This window comes from Sinohyriopsis cumingii, chromosome 11, assembly GCF_028554795.1.
Source record: "Sinohyriopsis cumingii isolate HCF-2022 chromosome 11, ASM2855479v2, whole genome shotgun sequence".
Lineage (NCBI taxonomy): Eukaryota > Metazoa > Mollusca > Bivalvia > Unionida > Unionidae > Sinohyriopsis > Sinohyriopsis cumingii.
The window spans coordinates 34,338,024-34,365,884 of record NC_142971.1 but is presented as its reverse complement, the minus strand read 5'-3'; the positions used below and the strand labels follow the sequence as shown (position 1 = coordinate 34,365,884).

At 34.4% G+C, this 27,861-nt stretch overlaps 2 protein-coding genes across 9 annotated transcripts in view; one reads left to right on the top strand and one right to left on the bottom strand.

Moving 5' to 3' along the window:
• Positions 1 to 24,820, bottom strand: part of LOC149787898 (uncharacterized) — a 29,360-nt gene extending 4,540 nt beyond the window's left edge. Inside the window, exons 1-4 of one of the 7 annotated variants that reach the window (XM_089974144.1) lie at positions 24,780 to 24,819; positions 23,545 to 23,699; positions 13,263 to 13,415; positions 3,027 to 3,657 (exon numbers count right to left, since the gene is read on the bottom strand). In XM_089974144.1, coding sequence (XP_089830270.1) covers positions 3,027 to 3,657; positions 13,263 to 13,265 — 634 coding nt within the window. In that variant the 5' untranslated portion in view covers positions 13,266 to 13,415; positions 23,545 to 23,699; positions 24,780 to 24,819. Of the gene's footprint in view, positions 1 to 3,026; positions 3,658 to 13,262; positions 16,867 to 16,988; positions 20,032 to 21,886; positions 23,518 to 23,544; positions 23,700 to 24,518; positions 24,717 to 24,779 lie in introns of those variants that run through there. The other 6 variants (XM_089974143.1, XM_089974148.1, XM_089974147.1 and 3 more) reach the window with 6 other exon arrangements.
• Positions 24,821 to 27,501: 2,681 nt separating this feature from the next.
• Positions 27,502 to 27,861, top strand: part of LOC149787897 (centrosomal protein of 95 kDa-like) — a 64,190-nt gene continuing 63,830 nt past the window's right edge. For both annotated transcript variants that reach the window (XM_089974140.1, XM_089974139.1), the window contains exon 1: positions 27,502 to 27,550. The gene's annotated coding sequence lies outside the window, so the exon portion shown is untranslated. The remainder of the gene's footprint in view (positions 27,551 to 27,861) is intronic.

The window sequence follows — 27,861 nt, the reverse complement described above, 5'->3', positions numbered from 1 at the left end:
CCGATGAGACCTACCATGGTTAGACATGCCGTTCGTAGTCCAGAATGCTCCCAGCGTCTTCACTAGAATGATGCAGAAGTTTTTGGAGCTCTTGCGTGATAGGCGTGTTCACAACTTCATGGATAATCTCTTGTTAGCCACAGAGACGTGGGGTGAGCATCTCACGCTGCTAGCTAACGTTTCAGAGCGACTACGCCAGGATGGATTGCGATTCACCCTTCCAAATGTCACCTTGGGTTCCGGAAGTTAGACTATTTGGAACACCCCTTGAGTCAAGGCACGCTGTCCCCAGAGAAGTCGAAGGTGGAGCTGTTGAGAAACTCCGCACATCCCACCACGAAATCTGTGGTGAGATCATTCGTGGGTTTGCCGGGTATTACCGAGGCATGTGGCGAATTTCAGTGCGATTGCGGGGCCGTTGCCTGACCTGACCAGGAAACGGGCCCCGAATAGAGGTATTTGGATGAATGTGAGAGTGAGAACGCTTTCTTAACGCTGAAGGATAGGGGTAGACAGGTATTGATAAGCATTCCTAACAGTTTAACAAAACAATTTGTTTCCTTAACTACTACTACTTAAAGTATTTTTAAATTAAAAATAGTTCTATCTTTGACCAAATTATCCACCCTTCTCTACTTACATACTGGGGCTGGCATAATTAATGGGTAATTATTAGTATGCAACGGTGTTAGAAAGGAACATTCCAACGTTATGTCTGATGCGAAATTCTGATCCCAAATGTGGAAAGCTCCGTTCCAACTCTGACGCATAATAAACTATTAAGTTTTTAAACAGAAGAGTGTGATTCTAAATAAAAGTTGTTCATTGTGAAATCTGATGCAACTATCAAACAACGAAACATTCACTAAATTGTCCCACCTTAAGATAAGGTTTACACTGAAATCATCCGTGTAATCTTTAAACGGGCTTAAAACACACGCCGGCATTCAAGCAGCAATGGCAGAGACCGTCAATGTAATAGCAATCAGCTGAAGAAATGTATGCTGAAGATAGTTTGTATAGTGATGCAAACGATAACCTGTAAAAACCTGAAAGTCCACATTTATCCAAAAACTTAAGCGAGACAAAGAAAAATACAATGTTAAAATCTAATTTGACGTAGAATTGATTTTCCATTGACAAATACTGATGAAAAAGTAGATCATTACAAAAAAAAGTAATATTTGCAACAACCATTGGTTTGGAGCACAGAAATTCAGAGACCCCGTCAAAGGAAGCCGCAAACTGGATATAAAATGCACTGAAATTTATCTATTGTTACATACACAAATTCTTTGTCAGTATTGACAAGCCATCTGAATAGTGCATTGTTATATCGTAATCCGCTTTTCTTGACATCTAGCATGAGTTCTGTACGTTGTGAAATATTCGCTTTTTTTGTTGTTTACATTTCTGGTAACAGAGATCAAACGGACGAGGCATTGTCTCGTAATCTATCATTCATCGGATTTTCGGCCGATCGCTAGTAATTAATATATTTACAAAGACTGACTTTAGTAACTGGATGGTAAGTAAAATTCCTCTTCTTTTCACTCAGAATTAAATCCTTCAGAACACTCACATTTTCTGTAATAATCCTTGTCATCAGAACACTTGTGTATCTATCGTCTGTTGACCCTTTGTTAATTATCAGACGTTTGCGTGGAAGGCAGCAGCATCACGCTGCTACCACACACGTATAAAAAAATACATCTTACTTATTGGTTTATTCAATAGGTATGGAGGGACAATAACTATAATAGTCCAAACGACGGCCAATTCCTTTTTAAAAATGTACCCAGAACAAATAGTTTGCTGAAATTTCAAAGGAAACATATTACCTTCGAAACATCGAATGTTATGAAAACGTACTCAGCAAATGGAAAAGATACCAGTCTCAATCATCCAATACAATTAATTGATGTTGCCGCCACAATAAGAAATATGCATTTGTTTGGTTCTCCAAAGCTGTCCTTTCGCGGTGACTTCAATAGCGCATGCATCCTTCATCAAAGAAACCCGACTACAATCTTTCAATAACAGCAAAGAACTTTTCTTCAAAGAAAGTCAGTACCAAACTTAAATAAAAGTGACGACATGTGATGGATTTTCGCATTTTCAAACGGTTCTGGAACACGTTAACTGTGCTGTGAAAGTTTCCTTTTTGTAGGGAAAAAGTTTATGCTTACGAACGCTACCAACGGTGGCCATAAACACAAACCAACTTTTAAGGACTTGGAACGTACTGAAAAGTAAATGTGCTTCGTCTTCGCTACATGACTGTGCTATGTTTTTCCACTGAATACAGACCAGTATGACCTGTTACAAAATTGTTGAATATTTTAAAGCTCTGTGTGTGTGCATATTTTCGATGGAATCACTTGTATTCTGGATTCAATGTATATGATGAGGTTCGCGTGTGAGTACAGGATTTTGATACTCTATTCATCTTATACATTAGACATTTATGTATAAACAGGATTCACGTATATGTACCTACTAATGTTTCTCTAAAATAAAGTAAACTATTGCATATGTCTTCTCTGTTTTCACTACAGGTGTATTTCTCATTTAATATGCATCAATTTAAGATGGTAACTGCCGATGAAGCACGTATTTTACCGCCCGCATTTATTACCTACACCCTCCATAATTTGTTTGGGGTAAATTTTCTTCAGTTAACGAACCTGGTTGCTTATAACATGGTTTGGTCTATAACGCGGTAGAGTTATATGGCTCCCAACTACCGTGTTAAAGCCGGGTCACACTGTATTATAGTTGTTGTTCAAAAACTTACATTGGCACTGAAATCCATCATTTATCTTGCGAATCAAATGATACTTACACTGTTAAATGTGGTGGTCTGTAACTGATGAAGTTATTCGAACACAATTTGTTAACGATTGCACATGGTAAGACTGCAACCCATTGATTGTTCCTTGCAAAACCCACATCTTGATACTTACTCATGGTGATATCATATTCATTCAAATGATCATTAAGAAAAAGCCATTATATATACTTACTCTTGATAGGACTGTAATTTGTTAAAGAGAACTTCGTGTTTTGTGTCTGCTGCTGATCCATCATCATTCCAGTGACCTCGATACACACCAAACGTCCACCATTTTGGGTTACTCTCTCGATAGTCTGAAAAAGGTGACGTGCATTGGACACTCCAGTCGCAGACAGAGTATCAAATAAAACTGGTCTTTCAAACGTCTGGAACATTTCATTGACAATAACAGATTTGTCTACCCGTAGCTCATAATTTAGACTCATCTCTTCTTCGGGTACCTTTCTAAACACACCCTGGTACTTAATGGTAATTTCAGCATGTCCCATTGCAGTCAAACCAAACGTCTGGACACTTCCCGGCATTCCAACAAATGTCAACATCCGGTAACCCCTTGCATACAACTGCATCAAAAGTGGGTAGTACGATTCAATCCTTGTCGTTGTCAAAGATACATCACTGTGTAGAAAACTGAACCTCGTATTGACGTCGATGTGAGCATTGATATCAATAAAATGGTAGAAAACAGGTTTTCCATGATATGGCTGAAATTTTGGATCATCTCCTTTGGGAAGAACTTTATCGCTTGATTTTTTGGTTGAATTTGAAGATCCCATCTTGAACTTGTTTATTTGGTTTATCTGTAATGAAATGCACAAGTTTCCCAAGTCTTTTGTGGTTAAAAAAAATATATAATGCCACGATAAACACACTGTGAACAATTTCGGTTCCCGTTTTAGTGAAATATACCTTCTTTATATAATATATCTACAACAATGACGTTAGGAAACATGTATGTACGTATACTCGCCAAAGATTGTAATAACAGTTTATTTCAAATGGGTAAAAGATCGCATAGAAAATTGTCAATGTGCGTTGAATACGCACAAAATTGCTGAAGCACTGCTCCTGGATCAAGATGTATGTATGTGCAATATTGCTCCACTCCTTCTATAATATTAGCCATCCCGACCTTCAAACCTTGGGAGATGTTTAAATATGTGTTCTATTTATGCAAACTAGTGTAAAAAGTTTGATTTATCTTCCTGGAAGAGGGCTTAAAGCTTACGGTGGAAGGACCAGGGATGGACGTGTAACATCAACTCATGCAAGATAAAATCAATTTTTGTATTTTTTTTTACACAACCATGTGAAGCACACCCCGGCTCCTTAAAACCACTGAAAAGTGACAATGTAGAACCATTGCTAGATTTCAGCAGTGCGAACTATTTGCCACAAGCCAGAAGCAGTTAGCTTCTCTGTTGTAGATCTTGTTATCTCTATCAGTAGTAACAGGAGTTCCAGGCTTAATGACCACTGTGTGATAAAATATTTGGCACAATCAACTACAGTGGATAGTACGAATATCAACACTTGGATATGGAACATCATACTGGCAAATAACTAATGCAAATATAACGGACTTAGTAAAATCGATATTCAGGTTTTCACATCTATGTTAAGATGGGAAAACTGTCGTACAAGTGCCCGATACCATTAAGTTGGTGATCAATGTTTAGTCAAACAAAAATTTTAAACAATTTAGCCTAATTAGTAATATTTTAAATATTCTTCTTTTTATTATTTGGAGATATATAAATAGGAAAATAAACACTTGGTCGATAATGGCCCTAAAGAGTATAAATATGTACATCATGGGCTTTTTGATGCAGGAGTTTTACAAACATCATTATAATAAGGGTGCTGCAACAGTTTAACAGTGCCAGCTGATGAAATCAATGTTGACGAGTAATGAAAAAATAGGATGGCGTATTTATTTTTCAGGATACCAACGGATTAACTGCAAATGAACATCTAGACTAAGTAAAAGATCTAATGTGATGCACATTTAGATTAACAAATACAAATAGAACAGCAATTACGCAGTCTTTGTACTCTATTCAGGACACACACTAAAATCTACGTTGCAAACTTAATTTTAGTTTAATAAGGCCATTCAGATGAAAACATTACGACACAATTTCAGTAATATATTTCAGAGTAAAAAAATTATACCAAACTGCGTTGTTGGTGGGAACAGAACGTGTGTGTGTGTGTGTGTGTGTGTGTGTGTGTGTGTGTTTCCTCGATAAATGGTGATGAAAACAGGTAGCACAATGTTAGAACAGCATTTTAAAAAAAGGTTTTAAACAAAGACAGAATGTTAAGCATTCATACCAATGTAATAAAAACGGGAATTATAGTAGCTGATAATCATACCAATATAACTACCCAAGAGATAGACAATGCAAAAAGGAACAAAATGCAGGTACAAAAATGTGTATTGTTACGTATATCTGATTTACTATATATTTATTATAATTTAATTGTTTGTGTGTCAGTTTTAAATATTTTTTACATTTTTCCTACATGCTATATTGTAATGTAAATTTATTCACTAGAGATGATACTTTTTCAGAAAATTGTTTGACCTTGACTTAGTTTCATAAACACCAGGTGTTGATCTAAATTTTGACCTTGATTCAAAATTAGTAAACGAAGTTCTATTTCATTTTAAAATGACTGGTTGTTTCCAAGGTCATGATGGTCCTACATGGCTTAAGATCTAAAAAAAACTTTTTTATTTTTTATTTTGGAGAAAATGAATGGTCTAATCAAGGCCATATTCTGTGTAGGTGATATAAATATGATCACGTGACTTCCCTCCCATACCCTTTTGATTGCGCAATTCCGATTTTTCCATAACTATGCATTTGTTAGTTTTAATATTGATGTGTAGAGATTTCTCAGATTTCGGGCTTTTACACTTGGTTTCAAGTTGTTTTCTTTCTTGTTGCCAGACTTTTAAATTAATTATCTTCAGACCATTTGGATTTCAAAAGGAATAATTCTTTTTCTCTGGAAATATTTTGAGGAGTGCTCACACAGAAATTTTGGAAAGACATTGCTTACAAATTTAATTTGGATTTCCAACACCGGAGTCCATTTTTTGTATTTCTACAAGGAACTGTAGATAAGCACAGTACTGACTACGGCATATGTCATCGTCATCCGTCTTGGATTTTACATCAGGATTCGAACTTGAAATTATTAGAACATTTATTACTAGGACTTTTGTAATTTAATTCGTGGATTATTCTTAGATTAGTTTTGAATTTGATTCTTGAAACCCTAAGTTCTTCTATTTTTTTCATTTTTACAGAATGTTCCAGGAAAATAAATTATTTGTTAAATTTTAAAAAAAAGCTTGTTGTTTTCAATCTTTCCGTGTTACTGTTTATTCGAGCCTAAACACGTAACAGTATATAAAAAGGAAATTGTGTTAAAGTCTTGTATTCGTGAAAGATGAACAAAGTGACTTAAATGAGAAGATGACAAAATAAATAAACATATATACATGTCCTGAATGTTATTGGACTTGTTTAACTTATATTCTTGTGTGCTCTGATTAGTTCTGATCATTCATGCTGCAATGTTAACATCTTTGATATTAACTGCATATAATACACGAAGTGGCATGCTCCGATAAAAAAGATATCCTGAACAGCTCTCGTAATTAATCAACTTTTTATACTTCTCATGACTACTGGTCCTTTTGTAAATGATTTTTGAATAGCTAAACAAATAATTACCAAATAGTTTCCATCCTTGTTTGACTTAGTCTACAAATAATTTGGTTGCAGGTTTAAGAAAAGCATTATCAGCAATATTTTTTTCAAAAGTTTACAATGGCTAAAACAAACGCTGCTTCTTTAATACCTAGAGTTGTACCAAAAAACTGTGGCAATTGTAACTTTTTTCTATGAACAGCTATTTTATTTTACCTAATGGTAATATTTTCTCTTAAGTTATTTCCTAAATCTGTTAAGTGTCTAACTATTTGTGTTGATTTGCTTTCAGTGTTTTGTAACAGGTCTTTTAACTTAGCTTTGAATAAATAATGTGCTTGCAGGTTTAAGAAAAGCAGTCTCAGCAACATTTTGTATAAAGTTTGCAACGGCTAAAGCAAACATTGCTTCTTTCATACCTAGAGCTGTTTTGTTGTTGTTGTTACACGGTTTAACGCCATTTTTCAGCACAAGATAGGCTGTACATGGCAGCCAGTATAGACGGTGGAGGAAGAACCCGGGAAAACACCGCGGAAAAACACCGACCCACGAGAAACTACTGGCCAGCTTTCTCACGTACCCACATTGGCCGAGCCCGAGACTCGAACTCACGCAGACAGAGGTGAGATGGCACTGATCCGTAACGGTGAGTGCTTTAGACCATTCGGCCCCGAGCCGTTTTGTCTTTTATCAATAATAATGTTTGTACGAATTTTCATTTGTGCATCGGTTTCTTTGCTGATATCTTCTGAACCTGTTTGCCATACATTTAAACTTCCAATTTCATATGTTTTAATTTGAAATTGACAACTATTGACTTCCAGCATCTTAATCCCCGTTCTTCTTGCAGTGTAAATAACCTACACTCTGCAGATTCTAACGGCAAAGATATGTTTGTATATTTAAGTCTGTCTAATCTATCCTAAACTGAATCTTTTATGATATATGTAGGAACCCTCTAGTCCTCATCGAGCACAGGATTAACAAATGCATGCTTTGAAGAATACATATTTAATCTTCATAATATTAGTCCTTTAGAAAATTAGAGTCTCCAGGCTTACATTGCACTGAGCTAATGGATAACATAGATTTTTTCGGGGGAGGGAGGGTACCGCCTTCACTTCTCCCTTTGAATACTGCATAAGTTTCATCATGTCTACCTCTGAAAGCAGTTCTAGCATATACCTTAATGAATACATTACCAAGAATGTAATTACTTTCAGTGATACAATTTTTAAATATTGGAATAGGATTCAATATCTATAACCGTATATTGTTGAGTTTTGAACCCAATGAATCACTATCTAAAGTGTTCAATTGCTACATGAATAGTTTGACCTTCGTCAAGTCTATTGTCCATTTCAATGTCTCCATCACCACCTGCCATTTTCACATTTAAATGGATAAAAATAATATAAAAGAATTGTGATTCATATAAGCTAAAAGTAATAATGTGAGACACAATAAAAATGAACAATATAAACAAGAGGTAGAAATAAATATTGAAAATGGTATATAAAGCAAGAGAAAGGTTGAACACGTTTACTGAAATGAGTACAAGAAATGGACGAGGACGAAATCAAACAAAAATATGAAATATTTGTCAATGCAAAGTCAATTAAAATGTTTAAGCCTATATAAGACGTTGTCATTAGAATTATTAGTATTCTGGTATATAAAGGAACCGAAGAGCAGAACACGGAAAAGAACTGAAAACCAAAACAAAGAGGTTAATAGTAAATAATTTCGTATCGGATGTTTTTGGGCGGAAGCAGATTTTAGATGAGCCTGTTTTTATCAGCAGATATACAATATCGTGTCTAATATTATGCAAGCCCCTCTAAGTGAATAAGTTCTTGAAATATTAGATGTTCAAAAAAATAACTTACAACCCAATGAACAAAGGATAAACTGTGACATAAGATGCATTTGAGAGTGACATGGAGAAATAGTTAAAACTTTGAAAGATTACTGTACTTTACGGTAAAAGTTAGATCAATTAAAAAACAGACCTAAATAATGAAGTCCAACAAACTGATAAAGAAATTAAAATTAATTTAAAGGTAGGACGTTCAAACTTGAAGTTACGACAGCTGTTCACGTTAATACTTTGTCGTAGTGACAGATTTAGGTTCACTTAACCGACATAATAAAAAAAAAATAGAGAACAACAAAAAAGAGAAGTTATCTGAATGAAAGCATTATCGGATGTATTAGATTTGTATATCACTGACATGATAGCCAAAATAAAAATTCTAAAACATTAGACTTCAATAGCTCTTAAAAATTAATGAATAAAAACAGATATCGGGGGTACACTGATCTAATAAATATCAGTGTGATTCGAAGTGTTGACGAATTAAATAAAGAGGTAAAACGATTAACAACCATTTTAATTATATGGAACAAATGTTTACATTGTAAATAAATGAATACAAAGATTAAATCGATAAAAGGGTCTTAGCAGTGAGTAGAAGACTCGAAACAGCAGTTAACTCAGAAATAGAACATAAAAAGAATCGAAACAGCATTTAACTCAGAAAAAGAACAGAAAAAGAATCGAAACAGCAGTTAACTCAGAAATAGAACAGAAAAAGAATCGAAACAGCAGTTAATTCAGAAATAGAACAGAAAAAGAATCGAAACAGCAGTTAACTCAGAAATAGAACAGAGAACAAAATCAAAACTCAATTGAACACATAAATTGTGATAAGGTGTCTTGCATCTATTGCTAAAATGTATGAAAATACAAACACGTTATATCAGTTCAAAACAGGAGTTGGATGACAACACCAAGCTAACACCTGGAAGAATAGTGCCTATGATTTTTGCACGTTGCTAGGTCAATGACATTTATCAAATTATCATATTGGCAAGAATCGGTCACATCTCGAACGAATTTGTACTATTTTAAAGAAGCCAATTATTGGTTGGCAGAAATGTGTTATCATCCAATACATACCACTTATGGATTTGACTAAACTCCAGCTCGTTTTATTGAATTCAAGTTGCACACAACAGATGCGTCACAGCAATATGACATTTAAATAAGAAAATCAAACCTATACACATTTGTATATTGAATCATATGACTGAACGGCATACAACTGACTTTTATAACGGTCGAGGCAATCGATGGACGTCATGCTTACACAGTAAAGTTTAGCAACGAGTATGTAGCTAATCGATACAGTATAAAGCATTTATAACTTTCGATTAAGCAAGACCTTAAAAAAGATCAATGAGAGTTTATGAAGTGAACCGGTAATATTATACAAGTCTAATACCATTCAATAAATAATACTAATGTGACTTTTAATTAGCGAACAAGTAGCTAAAGGTCTGGCATTTGTAATAGCCAACGCTTTGTTTCAATTATTTCATCCCATTTGTGTAAACCTAAACAACAAACCCACGCCCAAACGACAGTGGCGCGGTACCTTAGCGACCAGGCATTGGGATGAAGACTGGGGGAGATAATATAACATCGAGAAGAAGCCAAATAAAACATAGAAGACCTCTGGATGGTCGGGACAGCCTCCAGAGACGGAACTGTGACGGATGGCTTGATGGCTCAATGAAATCCAACTTCATAAAGTCAGCAGGAAACATAAGAAGACTGGGGGAAAATGTAGCGGGTGGCCTGTCCCCATAGCGACGCTGATTTTAAATTGAGAGAATCACACAAGATTTCTCTCCCACATCATCACTGGCTGGCGGCCAATGAACAACCGGGTTCCTACTGAACTCTGAATGATAAATTCAAAGATTTTTCCCAAACTTTCAAAGACCACAAACATAGATTTCCGAGACCTAATTTCGCTATCATTTTGTATACAGTTTATATGAGAAAACGAATGCAAAATACTATTATACTGTTTAACGATGAAATTTAAACTACAATTAATTTTCATAAAATTGCTTTATAATGATCTAGAAGATTGGTTAACATTCATTGTTATTTCAGAATATGTAACTTATGCATCAGATTGAATACAACATAAAATGTTCTCTTAACAGATGTCAGCACTGCTTTAAATGCATTATTATAGTTGCTGTTTTTTTTTCTTCAATCATTTTGAAAAGAGAAGACCCTGCTGTCATCTTTTCCTCTGCTCTTCCTAAGAGCATTTGACTCATCCAATCGAACTGAACTATTCATCAAAAGAAAGAACCCAGGAAAACCGACTAATATGAATCTAATGACCTTAGGCAATTTTATTTTTAATAATAATAATAATAATAATGAGGACTTTGTATAGCGCCTAATCTTTAGAAGCTCTACGCACTTTACAACATTAGATAACACCTAAAAACATACTGTATAAAGATATGATTACGAAAAAGAAACACCATGAAATTAGAAAACAAAAAACATACTGAAAATAGTTATGGTGCTGACTTCCGCTGCTGATGGGTGTAGCCAGCTTGCTTTGATGAACAGTGCATGCATTATTGAAGTCACTGCCATGGCTAACTTTGGATGGCCAAGCAAATGGTTGTTTGTTATTGTGGTAGCAATGAAACTGAACGGGTCATCAAAATAAAGAAACCAGGACAACTCGACTATAGTCTGATTATACTTCCCTGTTTGTAACCCCGCCAGATTTCAATAACGAAAACATTTAATGTGATAAAAAGTGCACAGAACTAAGTCAACTGAATCATTGATTTATAATAACCTGACTGTGACCTGAATGGCACTAGTACTGGCATCCCCTGCACCTTTCATGTTTAACGAACTTTCCATACTAACATAGCACCATACTGCGTACACTAAAGGCTACTTTATTTCCATCAGACGAACATATGACGTGGTTCATCCTATTCGGTAACTGCAGGATAATTAAAAAAAATTACCATAATGTTAAGAGTTTGGAATTATATCCCTCTGCACATATGAACACAGAAATTAAACTGCTTGTTAAATCCGCGTGAAAGGCAAATATTTTGTTGTCATTCTTTTACTTTGCTTGATTTGACTTTGGAAACATCACAAGCAAACGACATATGTATGTACATCTGTAGTCATTGCACTCACCCCTTTCCAGAAAATGGACATGTCCAGGAATTGGAAATGGATCTCGAGCATGTCCTTCTACTGTACTGAAAACTTCTGTTATGAGAGCAGGGGACAGTTTTTATGTACAAATTTAATGCTGCAATCAGCGACCTTGTATATAAAAAATCATAAAAATCAAATACACAAGTGAGGTCAAAAAGGTCCATATTTTTGGATACCTATATCAAAACAAAGAATAAATAAATTATCCACTTGATCAAAGAAGTCAATGGCAGTTCATAGCAGAAGTTAATGCACCCCAACCCCAAATTTCCACCTGCAATTTTCATGTCCGAAGGTCATTTTTGACACCATGTGATGTTCACAGTGCAAATACAAGCTCTTTTCCTAGCTGATAATTCTGCAAAACACTGTTTACTAACAGGGTGATGCAACTGAAAATAGTTGTCATCCAAGCCGTTTTTGAGATATTCCACTTGCCCCAAACCCATGTGTTTACTGCTATGGGAGGTTAGCTCTTCTTTCTAGCTGACTATTGGTATTTCACTATCAACATATTGCAGATTAACTATGGAAGGTGTACATGCCTGACATCAATTTCAAGAACAACACAAGCCCAAAACACTTAGTTCACAAATATATCTTTAAATAGTAAACAATAATGGCTGAAAAAGTCACACCATAGCCTTAAGTTAAGAAATTTGTCAGGGGCCAACTTACAAAACTGGACCCTTGCCACCATAAGAGTTTGGCTGAAAATGGTTTATGTCAAAAGTTGTATACATATCACAGATTTAGACATTATCTATTAAAACAGTATAAAGGAAAATGTTTTATGTGCAAAACAAAAAATGGTATTAAGCTTTTAGAAAAGTGCCTACTTTGTGACAAAAAGCACTGCATTATTTATATTGTGTGTTGACTGACTTAATTTCTTGAAAGATTTCAAATTCTTTGCAATTTTCAACGCTTTTGGTCTTTGTTTACCACCATAGCATCAGGACAGAATAAAAATTCCTTTACAATGTTTCATGAATGTCGAGAAGAGATTTGGAAGTTATAAATTTTAAGAGAGAATGACAGAAATGCTATTTTAGTTGTCAGTGACAGAAGTGAAAAGTTTCTGTAAACTCTTCTAGCAAACTTAAAGAAATCACACATTTAAGTAAATAATGTGCTTTAGAAGTACTTTTAAAATGATACAAAACAAGCAGTTCCTAGCCTTTCATTATTATTCTGGAGATGCTAATAGCAGCAATCATGTTGTGTATGTGTGTTTGTGTTGGGGGGGGGGGTAATCACAACAACAGTCTAGCTAAGCTTGAGAGATCATAGTTTAATCAATTAACATTAGACCATGCTGGAATATTGATAGACTGATGTGTGGGACCCTGTTAAACTTACAAAGTGACATATCAAATAAATGCATTGATACATAGCCAATGAAATTGACCACACATATACAATTACTCAATACATTTTAACAGAGATATTTCTTCTCAGACACCAATTCACTTACAACTGCCTTTAATGATTTCTGGAGTTCACAAAATCATAGTAAATAATAAGATAAGGTATAGAACAAATATTTACAGTGGAAAATTCAGTTCAAGGTAAAAAACATTTCACCTGCTTGGCTTTAATAAGCACATACCATAAAACAACTCCTGCAGAAGCTAAATCTGTCTGTCAAAGTCACTCTCTTGTGCACTTAGACCAGAATGAGTATCTGGATGAGATTCAAGCTATTGTTTCTTTCAGCTTGACTAACCAATTAATCCTAATCTCTTACCATGCAAACTGAGACCTGCAAAAAGAAAAGAAACAAGTGATATTGATGTACTTTTAACATTCAGTGAAAACAAAATAATTTCAGAGGAGAAACTGTATGTGTATTGTCAAATGCATGAAACTGCCACTTAATTTTAAGCTTTTCCCCCTTTATTAACTGAACCTAGAAAATTCGAGATATATACATAACATTGAAACATTTCCTATTATCACCCAAGTGTGAGATATGAATCTCTTATGTCAACTTCACAGTGGGGTCATGAAGGTAGAAATTATGTTGGTGTATTTAAACTTTCATTCTTCTCACCAAAATATAGCAAGCAATATGCCATATGCATCATTATTTCTAAAACAGTTCCCCTAGTGACATTCAACATTCACATCAGTATGTTTATGTATGATTCCTCTGAAGTCTATCTGCTCCTGTGGAATTAAATTACTTTTATGAATGCATGTTGATATGTTATGTAATTGTTTCTGGGTGTCTGTATTGAAATGTGAATAATATTCATAAAAAAGGGGTGCAAACCCTGACAACTATAGAAAGAGCAAGACAATACATTATGGTCACCATTTTGTTCCACTATTTAGTAAGTTAAGTCCAAAATATGCTAGCCTCCCATAGCAGTAAACACATAGGTATGGGGCAAGTAGAACATCTCAAAAAGGGCTTGGATGACAACTATTTTCCATAGATCATTACATACAACACTAAGTGATATATGGAAAAGGCAGGAAATATAATGAAGCTAATTCATAAAAATTATTTAAATATACACAAAGAAACAAAAAAGTATAATAGTTGTGACTGACTGCACCAATAAAAATTATCAGTTTTCCTTAAGGGGACAGGGGACAGTATTTATGTAAATTTAATGCCACAATCAGTGACCTAGTATTAAAAAAATCATAAAAAATCAAATACACAAGTGAGGTCAAAAAGGTCCATATTTTTGGATACCTATATTAAAACAAAGAATAAAAATATTATCCACTTGATCAAAGAAGTCAATGGCAGTTCATAGAAGAAGTTTATGCACCCCAACCCCAAATTTCCACCTGCAATTTTCATGTCTGAAGGTCATTTTTGACACCAAGTGATGCTCACTGTGCAAACGCAAGCCCTTTTCCTAGATGACAATTCTGCGAAACTGTGTGTACTAAACAGGCTGATGTAATTGAATAGTTGTCATCTAAGCCATTTTTGAGATATTCCACTTACCCCAAACCCATGTGTTTACTGCTATGGGAGGCTAGCTCTTCTTCCTAGCCGACTATTGGTATTTCACTATCGACATACTGCAGATTAACTATGGAAGGCATACATGCCAGGCATCAATTTCAGGCACAACACAAGCCCAAAACACCTAGTTCACAAATATATCCATATCTTTAAATAGTAAACAAAAATGGCTGAAAACGTCACACCATAGCCTTAGGTTAAGAAATTTGCCAGGGGCCAATTTATGGAACTGGACCCTGCCACCTTAAGCATGAAACGTGCAGATTATGATGGTGTTAGGGTCACTCTACTCCTAGTCAGGTTAGAAATTATAAATCAGTGAATGAATTGACTAAGTTTCTTGCACATTTTATCACATTAACGGTTTCCATTATTGAAATCAGTATTGGGGTTACAAACAAACGTGATGGTATAGTCAGACTATAATTCCAAATCTAACAACCTTGGACAATTTTATTTGTGATTATGAAAAGAAATTAAATTTTTGGGGTTTATTTCAATTTTCAAAGACTTTTAAAGACCTTAGGGTAATCTAATCAATTTTCTCAAACCTTCTAAGCCTTGAAAATGCAACCTCATTTTTTCCAATCTCTCAAAAACCTTCAAAGACCATACGCACACTGAACAACCTGGTAATTGCTGACCCAATCGATTCAGACAGCTCAAAAGGATGGATTAGACACAAGTATGATCAGCCCGACCACCTGAAGCCATTCTTGACCTAGCCTTGAGAGGATACCCCTCAACCCTTTATAATGCTTAAAGAACTGCCTCAAATGCCTAAGGGTTTTCACTTAGGCATGACAAAAACCATTTAGATATTTACTATTTAAATATGATCCAAGACTATTCGAATAGTAACTTATTACGAGCACAAAAACTAATAGGTCACATTGACCTAGAATTGTTCTACTTTCTTTTTGGAATAGTTTAATGTACACTATATACACTAAATTCTATAAAAAAATCAATACAAGTTGGAAAATTGTCCAACTGTCTAGATCAATCCTAATTAGAATATGTGGCATACACACGACTGGTTGTAAGGAACAGCCTGAATTAGATAAACGGGGCAGAATTTGATCAACAGTACAGCTATGGTGTTTCAGTAGAACTACGAAGCCTATTGGGGGCTCCAACCGAACACGCAAATTAAAATAATGCAGTTCATACAGTAATGGGTCAAATGGGCACAACACATTCAAGGAACAATTAAGTTTGGTTCAGTACACACAATTAAAGCTCTGCTGATCGAAAAGTTGTGTCAGATAGTAATCAGAAAGTAGGTATTTGGTGGTACCGAAATAGAATATGCAGTGAATAGTATAAACAATGTAAACATTACATTTCCCATCATTACCGTTACATTTATCAATATTTAGAGAGTCTATAACGTTCCCCAAGTTAAGATTACATACACATTGGTACCCATATTGCCCCTCCCCCTGCATGTGAAGCCTATGGACACTTTCAACATAGGATTTTCCATAGTTGCCGACAGTGCCCCATTTTGATGTCAACTCTAACATTTAACAATATAGCCGTATTTGAGGCAAACCATTTCAAACAATGTAATAATGTGGCCTCAGTATTAAATTTTTGTAAATACCTATATCACCCCTGCATGTTAAACCTAAGGAGATTTTTAAAATAGGATTGCCCCTCGGTACCCATATCACCCCAAACGTAAAACTATGGCAGAAATGGTAATTCTGTTATTACCTTAAATGTCCCATATTACTACTTTATATTATCTGCTTTTATCTCTTGCACGCATTGTGAACAAATACACGATTGATAATATGAATTGCAATGTGTCCTTGGCATGTTTGTGATACTACATGTAATTTGAACTGAATGTATATTCTATTTCATGATCTATATTTGGCTGTAGGAATGTGGAAATGAGTACATGTACATACATACATATACATGCATACATACATACATACACACACACACATACATGCATACATAAATATATATATACATACTTACATACACACACATACATACACATACATATACATACATACACAGACACACACATTCATACATACATACATACATACACACACACATATATACATACATACACACATACATACACACACACACACATACATACATACATACAGACATACATACACACACATACATACATATATACATACATACATATATACACATACATACATACATACACACACATACATACATACATACATACATACATACATACATACATACAGACATACATACACACACATACATATATATGTATATATACATACATATATACACATACATACATACATACATTTGTATCTACATCCTAGTACCCACCTTCTATTACACCACATTCTAGTACACACGATCATGACAGGAAGACAAGCAGAGGTTGCAAAATATATCAAGGACTTACAAGGTGCCTACAGGATTTGTTGACATGTGTAGATAAGGGTCTCGCAATATACCTACATGATATGATATAAATAAATATTAAAATGGTGCCACATAAATCGGGAGTAGGGGAGGGGGCAAGACAACCGTTTATTAGAAATGTACTGAACAGTGTCATGTGACCCTTTTCATAAAAAGACTTCTGCAAGTTATGTATACACCATGCACAGTCAATGTATTGATCAAAAACATTTATAAAATACTGGTTTCACACATTTTGAGTAGATGGGAATATGTGCAATAGATCCAATATCTTATTATTAAATGCACCATGATCCTTTCAGATACCTAAAACATCTACTATGAAACTGTAAGGACAAATCACATGGAGATGTAAGGAAGATGAGCATATGTGAATATAATTATAATATACACATATAATCTTTTGGAAGAATAGGACTGTTAAGTAGATGAGAAACATTGTTCCATGAAACCGTTTTGTTTGTTTTTTAAATGAGTGTTAAGATATGTCAATTGTAATTTAGAAGACACCTATTGAACAATGCAAATAGTTCCAAAATCCTTTACTGAAACCCATGCTATGCAAGTTCCAGAAATATCAAGATTTACTAATTCAGAGATTACCACAATTATCTTAAGATATCGTAATATTTCATACTGCAGCAACATGATTCCATACAGATGACAGAAGCAGGTGCGAAAGGGAAATTGACACTTTTTTGCAGTTAAGGTTACTCTGATAGTGATGGGGGGGTAAATATATGGACCTTTTAGTGTTGTTTGGGGTTCAGTATGTATGGCCTTTGTGGTGTTTAAGTGCATAGGGATTTAATATGCTTCGTGCACGTGCTTACAATGTTTTGTGTGCGCTATAATAAATATGATTTTCAGATATGCTTTTGATGGTGATTGTGCATTTTAGAAGGTCATGGATGTGTTATGTATATCAATATTGTGTGCTAAACTTTTGTACATGATTGTAGATTGCATTTAAGATAATCATCCTCTGTAAACCACTGTTTACTTGAATTTGAGTTCAAGACCTGACCTTATTTACAAACTTATAATGTTCTGAAGAGAACTTGTGACCCACATCCTGGTCATTAAAGTGTTCCTTAGGTTTTATATAAGGTTGTGGGAAACAAAATTATTCATTGCTATTATAAATATCATTCTATGGAATCACTTTTAGTTGCTTTCAGATATAATTTGAGAGGAATCTTTTGTTTTAAATTATTCTCAGAAATTACACAGTGCTCATTCACATTTTGAACAAAATAACTACCTCGGGATTATTAAGGATTTATTAAAAGACATTCTGGATTATATCATTCTGGTACATCAAGACAAATGGTACTTTAATTCATTTAAGATTAGTGGTATATCAGCACAATCAAGACTACCAGAATTAATTCAAAATATTCTATACTTTTGGATATGTGATAAAACATTTGATTCTTTAGGATTTACAATACTGTAAGTTCTTTTAAATTTTTACTTTGTATTTGAGGGAAATTGTTGAATTTTGTTAAAACTTTTTGGTTTTGCTTCTTTCTGTTACTTAGTTTAAGACATAGAGCCGTAAATGGAATTGTGTGCTTATCTGATATCTCAATTTCTTTAAACCATTTCAGCGATATTATAATTGTCTTTAAAATATAATTTTCATTGTCTATGTCAAATATTTTAATTTCACACATTTAATAAATTTTAGTGAATCCAACAAGCATTCACAATGCCATCCAATGTAGTGAACTTTGTTTCAAATCCTGCCCAGGAAGGGTTAGAGTCTTTAAAAAAAGGACGAGTTGCTTCAGCTTGCCAGACATTATGCTATTTTGGATATGAAAACATTATTAACAAAGCAAGAAATTATAAAAATGTTCAGCATTTGGTGGGAAAGAAAACTTTGAATGATAATGCCTTGGGTTTAATTAGTAGGTCTGTCTGGTTTTCATAGGAAATTAAAGAACTGCATTTAAAAAGACAGATACAATTGGAATTATGAAAGCTTCAGTTTAGTTTCAGAAAGAAATGGCAGAATTGTAGATTCAGAAAGACGAAAAGGATGCAAATACAAATGCAGGGAGGTGAAAGAGAGAAGCAGACAGAAAAAGGAGAGAGAAATACACATGCAGAAAGGGAAAGAAAATTGAAGTAAAGCAAACAGATGCAGAGAGAGAGATATTTAAAGAATTAGAACTGAAAGGCAGAAAGAACTCCCCTTCCATTAACACAAGCTCAGGATCTGATGTTACTAGAATTATCTGATTAGTAGCCCTCCTTTCCAGGAAAAAGAAAAAAAAAAATATTTTCCTCACTTTGAGAAAATTACTGAAAACTTCAAATGGACATGAAAGCATCAGACATTATTATTACATGTACTTATAGGCAAAGATTGTGAAGCCTAAAATTCACTGAAGGTACAACAGAGTTGCTGATAATGATCCGGTTAAGTAATATATCTTGAAGTGTTATGAGTTGATACCTGAGGCATCTCGACAATTTTTAGGAATTGAAGAAAAGAAACTGGACAAACCTATTTCGAACTTGAAAAAGAAAAAGAACTTCCAAATCTGATAGGTCAATAAAGATAATAACCTCATGCAACTTACCTTAATTGAAGAGTTCAAAGATTAAATCCATAGTAATTTCAAGACCTACCTTGATGAGCAAAAGATGGAAGCTTTATAAAAATGATGCTCATAGTCATATAGCTTACAATTAGTCTTTGATTCACAAACTTTCATTTGTCAATGAATCTTCCTCTCAGCATTTTTTTGTATTAAAGAAACACCTCTCATTCTCTTACGAGTACCTTCAAAACTCAACTTTTAGACATAAAACCTCTGATAAGACTGATAAAAAATCGTTATCTCTTCCTACATGACTCACTATAAAAAGAAAGGCACATTATCTCTAATTGCTATGATTTGCAGAATATGTGTGTGATGCGATTTTGATTTTTAACGTAGCTTTAACTATTTTTCAGTCATATTGCTACGATGTCTGCAATGTGCCAGTTTATTGTGATGTCTAGCATTGGGGCATCATGCCACAGACATGTAGCATGATGTCCCACCCAGTCACATTATCCTGACATCAGGCCAACCAGTCCCAACACTAACATCTTAATGCTGAGCACCAAGCAAGGCAGCTGTTAGTACCATTTTTGTAAGTCTCTGGTAAGACTTGGCCGGGGATCAAACCCACAACCTCCTGCATGATCTGCAGAATAAGCAGCAAATAAATTCCAAATGTTCTTATTTCAAAATGGTCATGATCTCGGTCTTATCTTAAAAGCTATACGTGTGTTGGGTCAAACTAACCCAGTCTGATTTTTGGGAATTATGAATCATTAAAGTTGAAATGTTCTATATCATTTAAAGCTGATTTTGCCAAGCTATTAAAGGACACAGGAGTTTCTCAGAGTCTTTTATTATTGGGTAGATCTGGCCTTTATTTGAAAGTTTTCTTCTAGCGAAAGTGTTCTTATTCAGGTAGAGAGTGCGGCTTTGTAAATGTTCCTCTCAATTGTGTAAATTACTGATCCGACTTAGCCTTAGCACATGTAACAGTCAGAGGATTGAGTTATTTAACATTTTATTATTAGACAGTGAGATAAGGTTGAGGTTAATTCAGATGTAACTGACTAACCTTGTTTGGATCTAAAGGTTGATTCTGATAAGATTGAAATCCTTCCTTGATATTCTGTTTGTGCAGTTACCAGAGCAAACAGAGCTCTTGAGAATGATGTTGATCATGAAAATAAATTAATCATTGCTATTTTAAATATCAGTCTGTGGAATCACTTTTAGTTGTGTTCAGATATAATTTGAGAAAAATCATTTATTTCAATTATTCAATGGAACTGCAAAATGCACATTGACTTTTTGGACTGAAACACTACTTTGGAACTTAAAGATATTCTTGATTATTTCAGTGTGGTACATCAAGCCTATTATTATCTCAGTGTGGTACATCAAGCCTATTATTATCTCAGTGTGGTACATCAAGCCTATTATTATCTCAGTACACTATAAGGGAAGGATTTATGTGGAGAGGCAAGGCTGTCTTTAGAGAGTCTTTATGTACGGTCCTGCTATCAGATGGAGTTTAAGGAAAATAATAAGACCTGTGAGATGATCCGTATGTTTACTGTCTTTCACTTAAAAAACCCAACAACCCTTTTCATGGCCACTCATTTGCCTTGAAGAACTCGTGGCACTAATTCAGTTCCCATAGTGAATCTATGCAAACAACATGTTATTAAAAATTCAATAACTTTAAATTTCAAAACGGTACTAACAGCTGCCTCGCTTGGCACTCAGCATTAAGAGGTTAGTGTTAGGACTGGTCAGCCTGGTGTCAGAATAATGTGACTGGGTGGGACATCATGCTACATGTCTGTGGCATGATGCCCCAGTGCTAGATATCACTATAAACTGCCACACTGCAGACATCGTAGCGATATGACTGAAAAATTGTTAAAGCTATGTTAAAAATCCAAATCACATCACATCACTTTAAATTTCTGAGTGCTCTTGATCAAACCTATATTTATCAGTATAGAAGAAACCTGGATGTCAGCTTCTGTAAAGTGAAAAGGATATGAGCCACGGCATTTTTGGGACCTATATGTGTTTGAAACATGTGCTTTCAATTCTGCACCAAGAGTTGGGTGCTAATTTCAATAATGAGTGTTCCAAACTCAAGACTATTAAAGGACTGAAAGCCCATCAATAAAACAATGTCTCTATTGTTCTGAGTTACAACTAGGATAAGCTATCAAAAGATTCTTTTTCTAAAAAATAACTTACATTATTAACCAATCCTGGCCAGCCAAACCCATGTATACCAGTACTCTGTTTTATATTCACCCATTTCCAGGCTGGTTCCAATTTTTCCGTACAATTAGTACCGTGTGTCCTGAAAAGATGTACTCTTCTACTCTTGCCAAAAGTATATTTTGTCTTTGTGTTGTGTAAGTATTTATCTGTATATGTTTTGTTTGTCTCCATAAACACTTTTGTTCCTATAAAACCCCTCTGTCCCAATCAATCCTTTCGTCACCATAAATCCCAAATGTCACACGTGTCCAGCAAGTGCCATTCCCATGTTAAATTCCCATTGTCCTCCAAGTGGTTCTCGTACTTTTGACCGCTGGAAATCCCATTGTCCCTCAAGTGGTGTACATAACTAATATTGATTAATATATATGTTACTGATTGCAAAATGGTGATTTTTTTAGTCTGTAAGTTAACATTATACCGTTCTTTCTTATAAATGAGTCTTTGATAAGATTGACCAAATCTCACTCAATATTATTAGTTGCTGATTGCATACCTGTATGTATATGATTCTTATAATTACAATGGGTATGTTTATAGTAATTTGTTTTTATTTGCTGTTCGTATGTAAGAAGTAAACAATTATTATATAAAATAAATTTTTGTATAGGTTTTTTTTTTAAAATGAAATAACAGTGTTATTTGTAATGATGTTCTTGCAAAACATTTGTAAAACGGTTTTCTCATTTTTATGAGAAGGGATGTACCAGGATTTTTATTAAAATCATTACGATAGATTGGTTATGTTTTTAGAAGAAATAAATCCAAAGGACAAAATTGTAAAATTCTTTAAAATCAGGTATTCAAATATGAAAAAAATGTAATAAAAATTATGTTTACCCATCTTAAAATTCTTAAATTGACTCTCAACTGGATACATACATATGTACATACATGCATGCATGAACCGCAACAACGCAATCATATAACCCTTACTGCAATATTCAATAGGTGTTCCGAATCAGAACAGCACCATCATATAGCACATTATTGTCAAATTAAACAGTGAACATCTTTTCTCACTGATGGGCGGGCCAGATCCACAAAGCAGCTGTACCCCTAACATATTTGCGAAAGAAATAATATTGAGATATGTCATAACAATCTTTATTCCTTTATGATTTTAACTGCTTTTCATTGTCAGCTAGTAACATTAGCTGTCATCAGCTATATTTGTCACAACAGATTTAAGAAGTAGAGCTGATGCAGTGTACATTGCTTATGAGTACTTGAAACAGCTTGTCAACAATGAGGTTCAAATTGGTGATCCATGGTGGCAAGTCTGACACTCTAACTACTGACCTATCCTGCTATAGTGTTTTGAGCATCATTTTACCAAATAAGCTGTACTGTGTTTACATCATATGCACATCAGCTTAGTTGCCCAGTGAAAAGGGCAGTCAAGATATGGTGTGGATACTGAATTAAAATCATACTGCATGATAATGCAATATTAAAGAAATAACACCAAGTTGTTGTTGTTGTTGTTGTTGTGGGGTTTAATGCCATTTTTTAGCACAAGATAGGCTATACATGGCGGCCAGTATTAATGGTGGAGGAAGAACCCGGGAAAACCCCGGAAAGAACCACCGACCCACGAGAAGCTACTGGCAGGCTTTCTTACATACCCACATAGGCCGAACCTGAGACTCGAACCCACGCAGACAGAGGTGAGATGGCAGTGATCCATAACGTTGAACGCTTTAGACCACTTGGCCACTCGGGGCCCCCAATACCAAGTACTTATTTTGTTCAAGCAAAATGATGGCAACTATTAATGATCCTGAAAATTCAAGCAGAAACAAATAGTTGAAATTATAATTCTACATAAAATAGACACACTTCACAATATTTCAAATAATGAAGAGTGATATCTTTCCATTTCCTTTTTACTGTTTTATCTCAATATTGGACTGTTTCTATACACATGATGCACATTCTACAATCGTCAACTGTAGATTATAAAAGTACCACAGGATGAAATTCTGGAAATTTGTATCATCTGCTTGTGTGTACAGTGATGGCACATGGTGCTATGTTGGTCACTGGTGAATGTCTCTGAATTGCAGCAGACACCCAAAACATAAATATCAGCATCAAGGTCTTACATGTAGAACTACAGCAGAATATGACTGTTTAGATTTGTCGCCTCATTCCAAGGTTTTATCATTACAGGATACTCAGTTTTCCACAGCCGCTGTTCATTTCATATTTGTAGTGCTTGTTTACTGTGGCTAAATATCAGCTAAATATCAATGTTCTGTGACCTGGACAGAGCTGAGCATTTGGCGATGTTACGGACTGCGTTTAAGTGAAAAGTTATAAGTGATGTATTCCTATCAGATGCTAAACATTGTAATACCACATGAAATCACCTTATCGGTAATATAAATGAAAATATTCATTTAAATTACCGATAAGGTGAATTCATGTTGTCAGAGATGTCGCCATACTTTATTGATAAAACGTCAGACTCCTGTAGTAATACTAAATAAAAAAATTAAAATTTAAAAAAAAGAAACAAAAAACCTTAAACTGTCTGTAAGGCTGTATCAATATTGTAGTCTAAGTATTATATTAGTGATTATTTACTTTTTTTTACCTGTTCCTGCTAAATGAATAAATTCTCAATAAACTGCACTCAACTTCCTAGTAACAGAAGTTTACAACAAGTTGACACATGTCCGTTCCTCTAATGTGATGTTTACAATATAAAAACTTCTGTATTTACGTAAAAATAATTATAGTCTGGTCATTTTTATATTGGTAATATAAAATTGCAATAAATGCTCAACTATTATGTTCTGCGTTATATGCAAAAATATTAAAAACAAATAGATCATGAAGTTTAGTGTACAATTACCTATCGGTTTCGATTCCACCAGGATTTGTTTGAAGGAGCGGTATCTTTGTAGAGTCAACAAGGGCGGTTACTCAGATCTCCGTAAACACGGTAATGCTAATCCGGCCGGTAAAAAATGGGTTGGCGGATAGCATACCACGTTCAACACCTTTAAAAGCAGCGGACAAAAATTTAAATTAACACCAGTATTGGTCCTTGGAGAAGAGAAGCTTAATCAAGCAACACTGTTTTATCTACATTCAGCCCCATTATTAAAAGATCGCAGAATTTCTAGTTGATTTGATAGGATAAACATTTTTAATTTTTTCAGTCACGTTAGTCATTACTAAATAATACCAAGAGATATGACAATGTTTGTTAATTTGAACGATAGAAAAAAGAATAGACTTTTCAGCTATATGAACCTGGTGAACGTTTTATTTTTATTTTTTACTGGCAATGTGAATTTTTCTAAATTCATTTTAGTACATAGATGCTATTATCACAGGGGCTCGTTACAAAGAAAATTTGGAGTATCCATCCCGTGTTATATTGTTACAGGTCAGAACCCCCATCCCTTGATTCAAGGACGGATGCTCCAAATTTTCTTTGTAAACAAGCCCCTGTGATTTGACCTTGTAAATTAATGGGTACGAAACGACCACCACCTTGGGTACGAAACGACCAATTTCCACTGGGTACGAAACGATTTGGGTACGGAATGACCATAACCGTGTTTACAGAGCATAGCGAAGAACTCGCCCCATGGAGAACTCGCCCTGGGAGAACTCGTCCCATGGAGAACTCGCTCTGGGAGAACTCATCCCAGGTGTCAGGAGAAGTCGCCCCATGGTGGTCGGAGAAGTCACCCCACTTCGCCTGGAGAAGTCGCCCCAATGATCATATATAGTAATTCTGAGATGTCGCCACATGGTTATTAAGCTTTATTTATTGCTGTTTTTCTTCAACTTAATAATTTATTTTTATAACCTATAAAAATTGCAATTTTTCAACTTGTTCATTTGATCAACTCCGCTTCTGTACTTAACGAAAAATAAGTGTTATCTGTCCCTTTTGCTCTGCTCTTTAAATCTATTAGATGCATTTTATCTGGAAAAATAGAGAGGGTCTAAGCATGATGTGATGTCTGCAGTTTCATATATGAAAGGGTTCCAACCTAATAACTTAAGTCGTGAAGGATTATATTGTATTATGAAAAGAATTACATGTCTCTCTGTTTTACATTCTGCTGTGTTTAAAGCCTCATGCTGGGTAAGATTACGGGCTTTTTTCAGCGCATAATCAATTATATATGTAGGATAATTTCTATTTTGTAAATATGTTTGTAATTTAGTCAACTAATTTTGTAATTGACTTTCATCTGAAATAATGCTTCGGTATCTTTTGGGCTGGCTATATGGTATACAATTTTTACATGACATGGGATGACATAAAGTATATTTCACATATTGGTGGATATTAGTTTCCTTGATATGAATATTTGTAGAGATAGTGTTATCAATATTTTCTTAATTACATTTACATCTAAAAATGAAACATGCGTACTAGATGCAGCATAAGTAAATTTAATCGTCGGGTGAAAATGATTTAGGCGATCAATACATTTTTTCAGCACTTCATTTGAATGCTTTCAGATCAGAAATATGTCATCTAAAAATCTGAACCAAAGAGATGGATTAAACTTTTCGTTTTGAAGAAAATCTTTTTCTAATTTACCCATGAAAGGGAAGAGTATGAAGAAGCCATATTAATACCCATTGACGTACCCATTATTTGTATGTAATTCGTATTATTAAATTAAAAATAATTATTTTCCAAGATAAGTTTTATTATTTTACAAATATCTTCACTAGATAGTGTGCTATTATTAGGATTGTTATCAAGAAAATATTTACACGCTTCAATACCATCTGCATGCGGAATGTTGGTATATAGTGATTTGACATCTAATGATACCAGGATTGAAATTATCAGATAGTTGTGGAATAGACTTCAACTTTTTAATGAAAGTAATTGTATCTTTAATGTATGAAGGAAATGATTTCATTAAAGGTTGTAAAACACTATCAATAAATTTGGATAGGTTTTCGGTATATGAATTACAACCTGATATAATGGGTCGTCCTGGAAAATTTAAAGGTAAATTATGGTTAGGATTTTTATGAGTTTTGGGTAATAGGTAAAATTGAGGTGTACGTATGTTAAGAGGGAAAGCATACAATTCCTCATATACGGAATTATTTTTAGTGATCTCATTAATGCATGTTGAATTTTGTTATTTAATTTCTATTGACGGGTCTTCCATAATTTGTTTGTAGTATTTTTCATAATTTACTTGACGTTCAGCTTCTTTAACATAATTATCTTGATTCATAATTATAATAGTCTTTGACTTATCATCCTTTTTAATTACTATACTGTCGTCATTCATTAGATTATATAAATACTTAATTTCGTCCTTAGAAATATTACTATGATATTGCTTTTTATGATTACCAGTTAATATATCTTTTGTGATCGCGTATATACATAAATCTAAAAATGAATCACGTAAAAGATTATTTAATTCTGTTATAAAAAGGGTATCTGGGTGATAAGTTTTGGGGTGACTTCTCCAACCCATTGGGGCGACTTCTCCATATATGTTGGGGCGAGTTCTCTATGGGGCGAGTTCTCCGCATGCCATTTACGGAGACCCGAGTAATCGCCCTTGTTGACTCTTCACATTTTACCGCTCGTTCAAACAAATCCTGATGGAATCCAACAGATAGGTATTTGTACACTAAACTTCATGATCTATTTTTGTATATTTTTTTGTGTGTGCATAGAAAGCAGAACATAATAGTTGAGCATTTTTTGCAATTCTGTATTGTCAGGATAAAAATGACCAGAGTAGGATTAATTTTACGAAAATGCAGAAGTTTTTTTTTATATTGTAAACATTACACCAGAGGGACGGACATGTGTCAACTTGTTGTAAATGTATGTTACTCAGTGAGTTTAGTGCAGTTTATTGAGAATTTATTAATTTAGCAGGAACAGGTGAAAAAGTAAATAATTAGTAATATAATGCTTTGGCTCC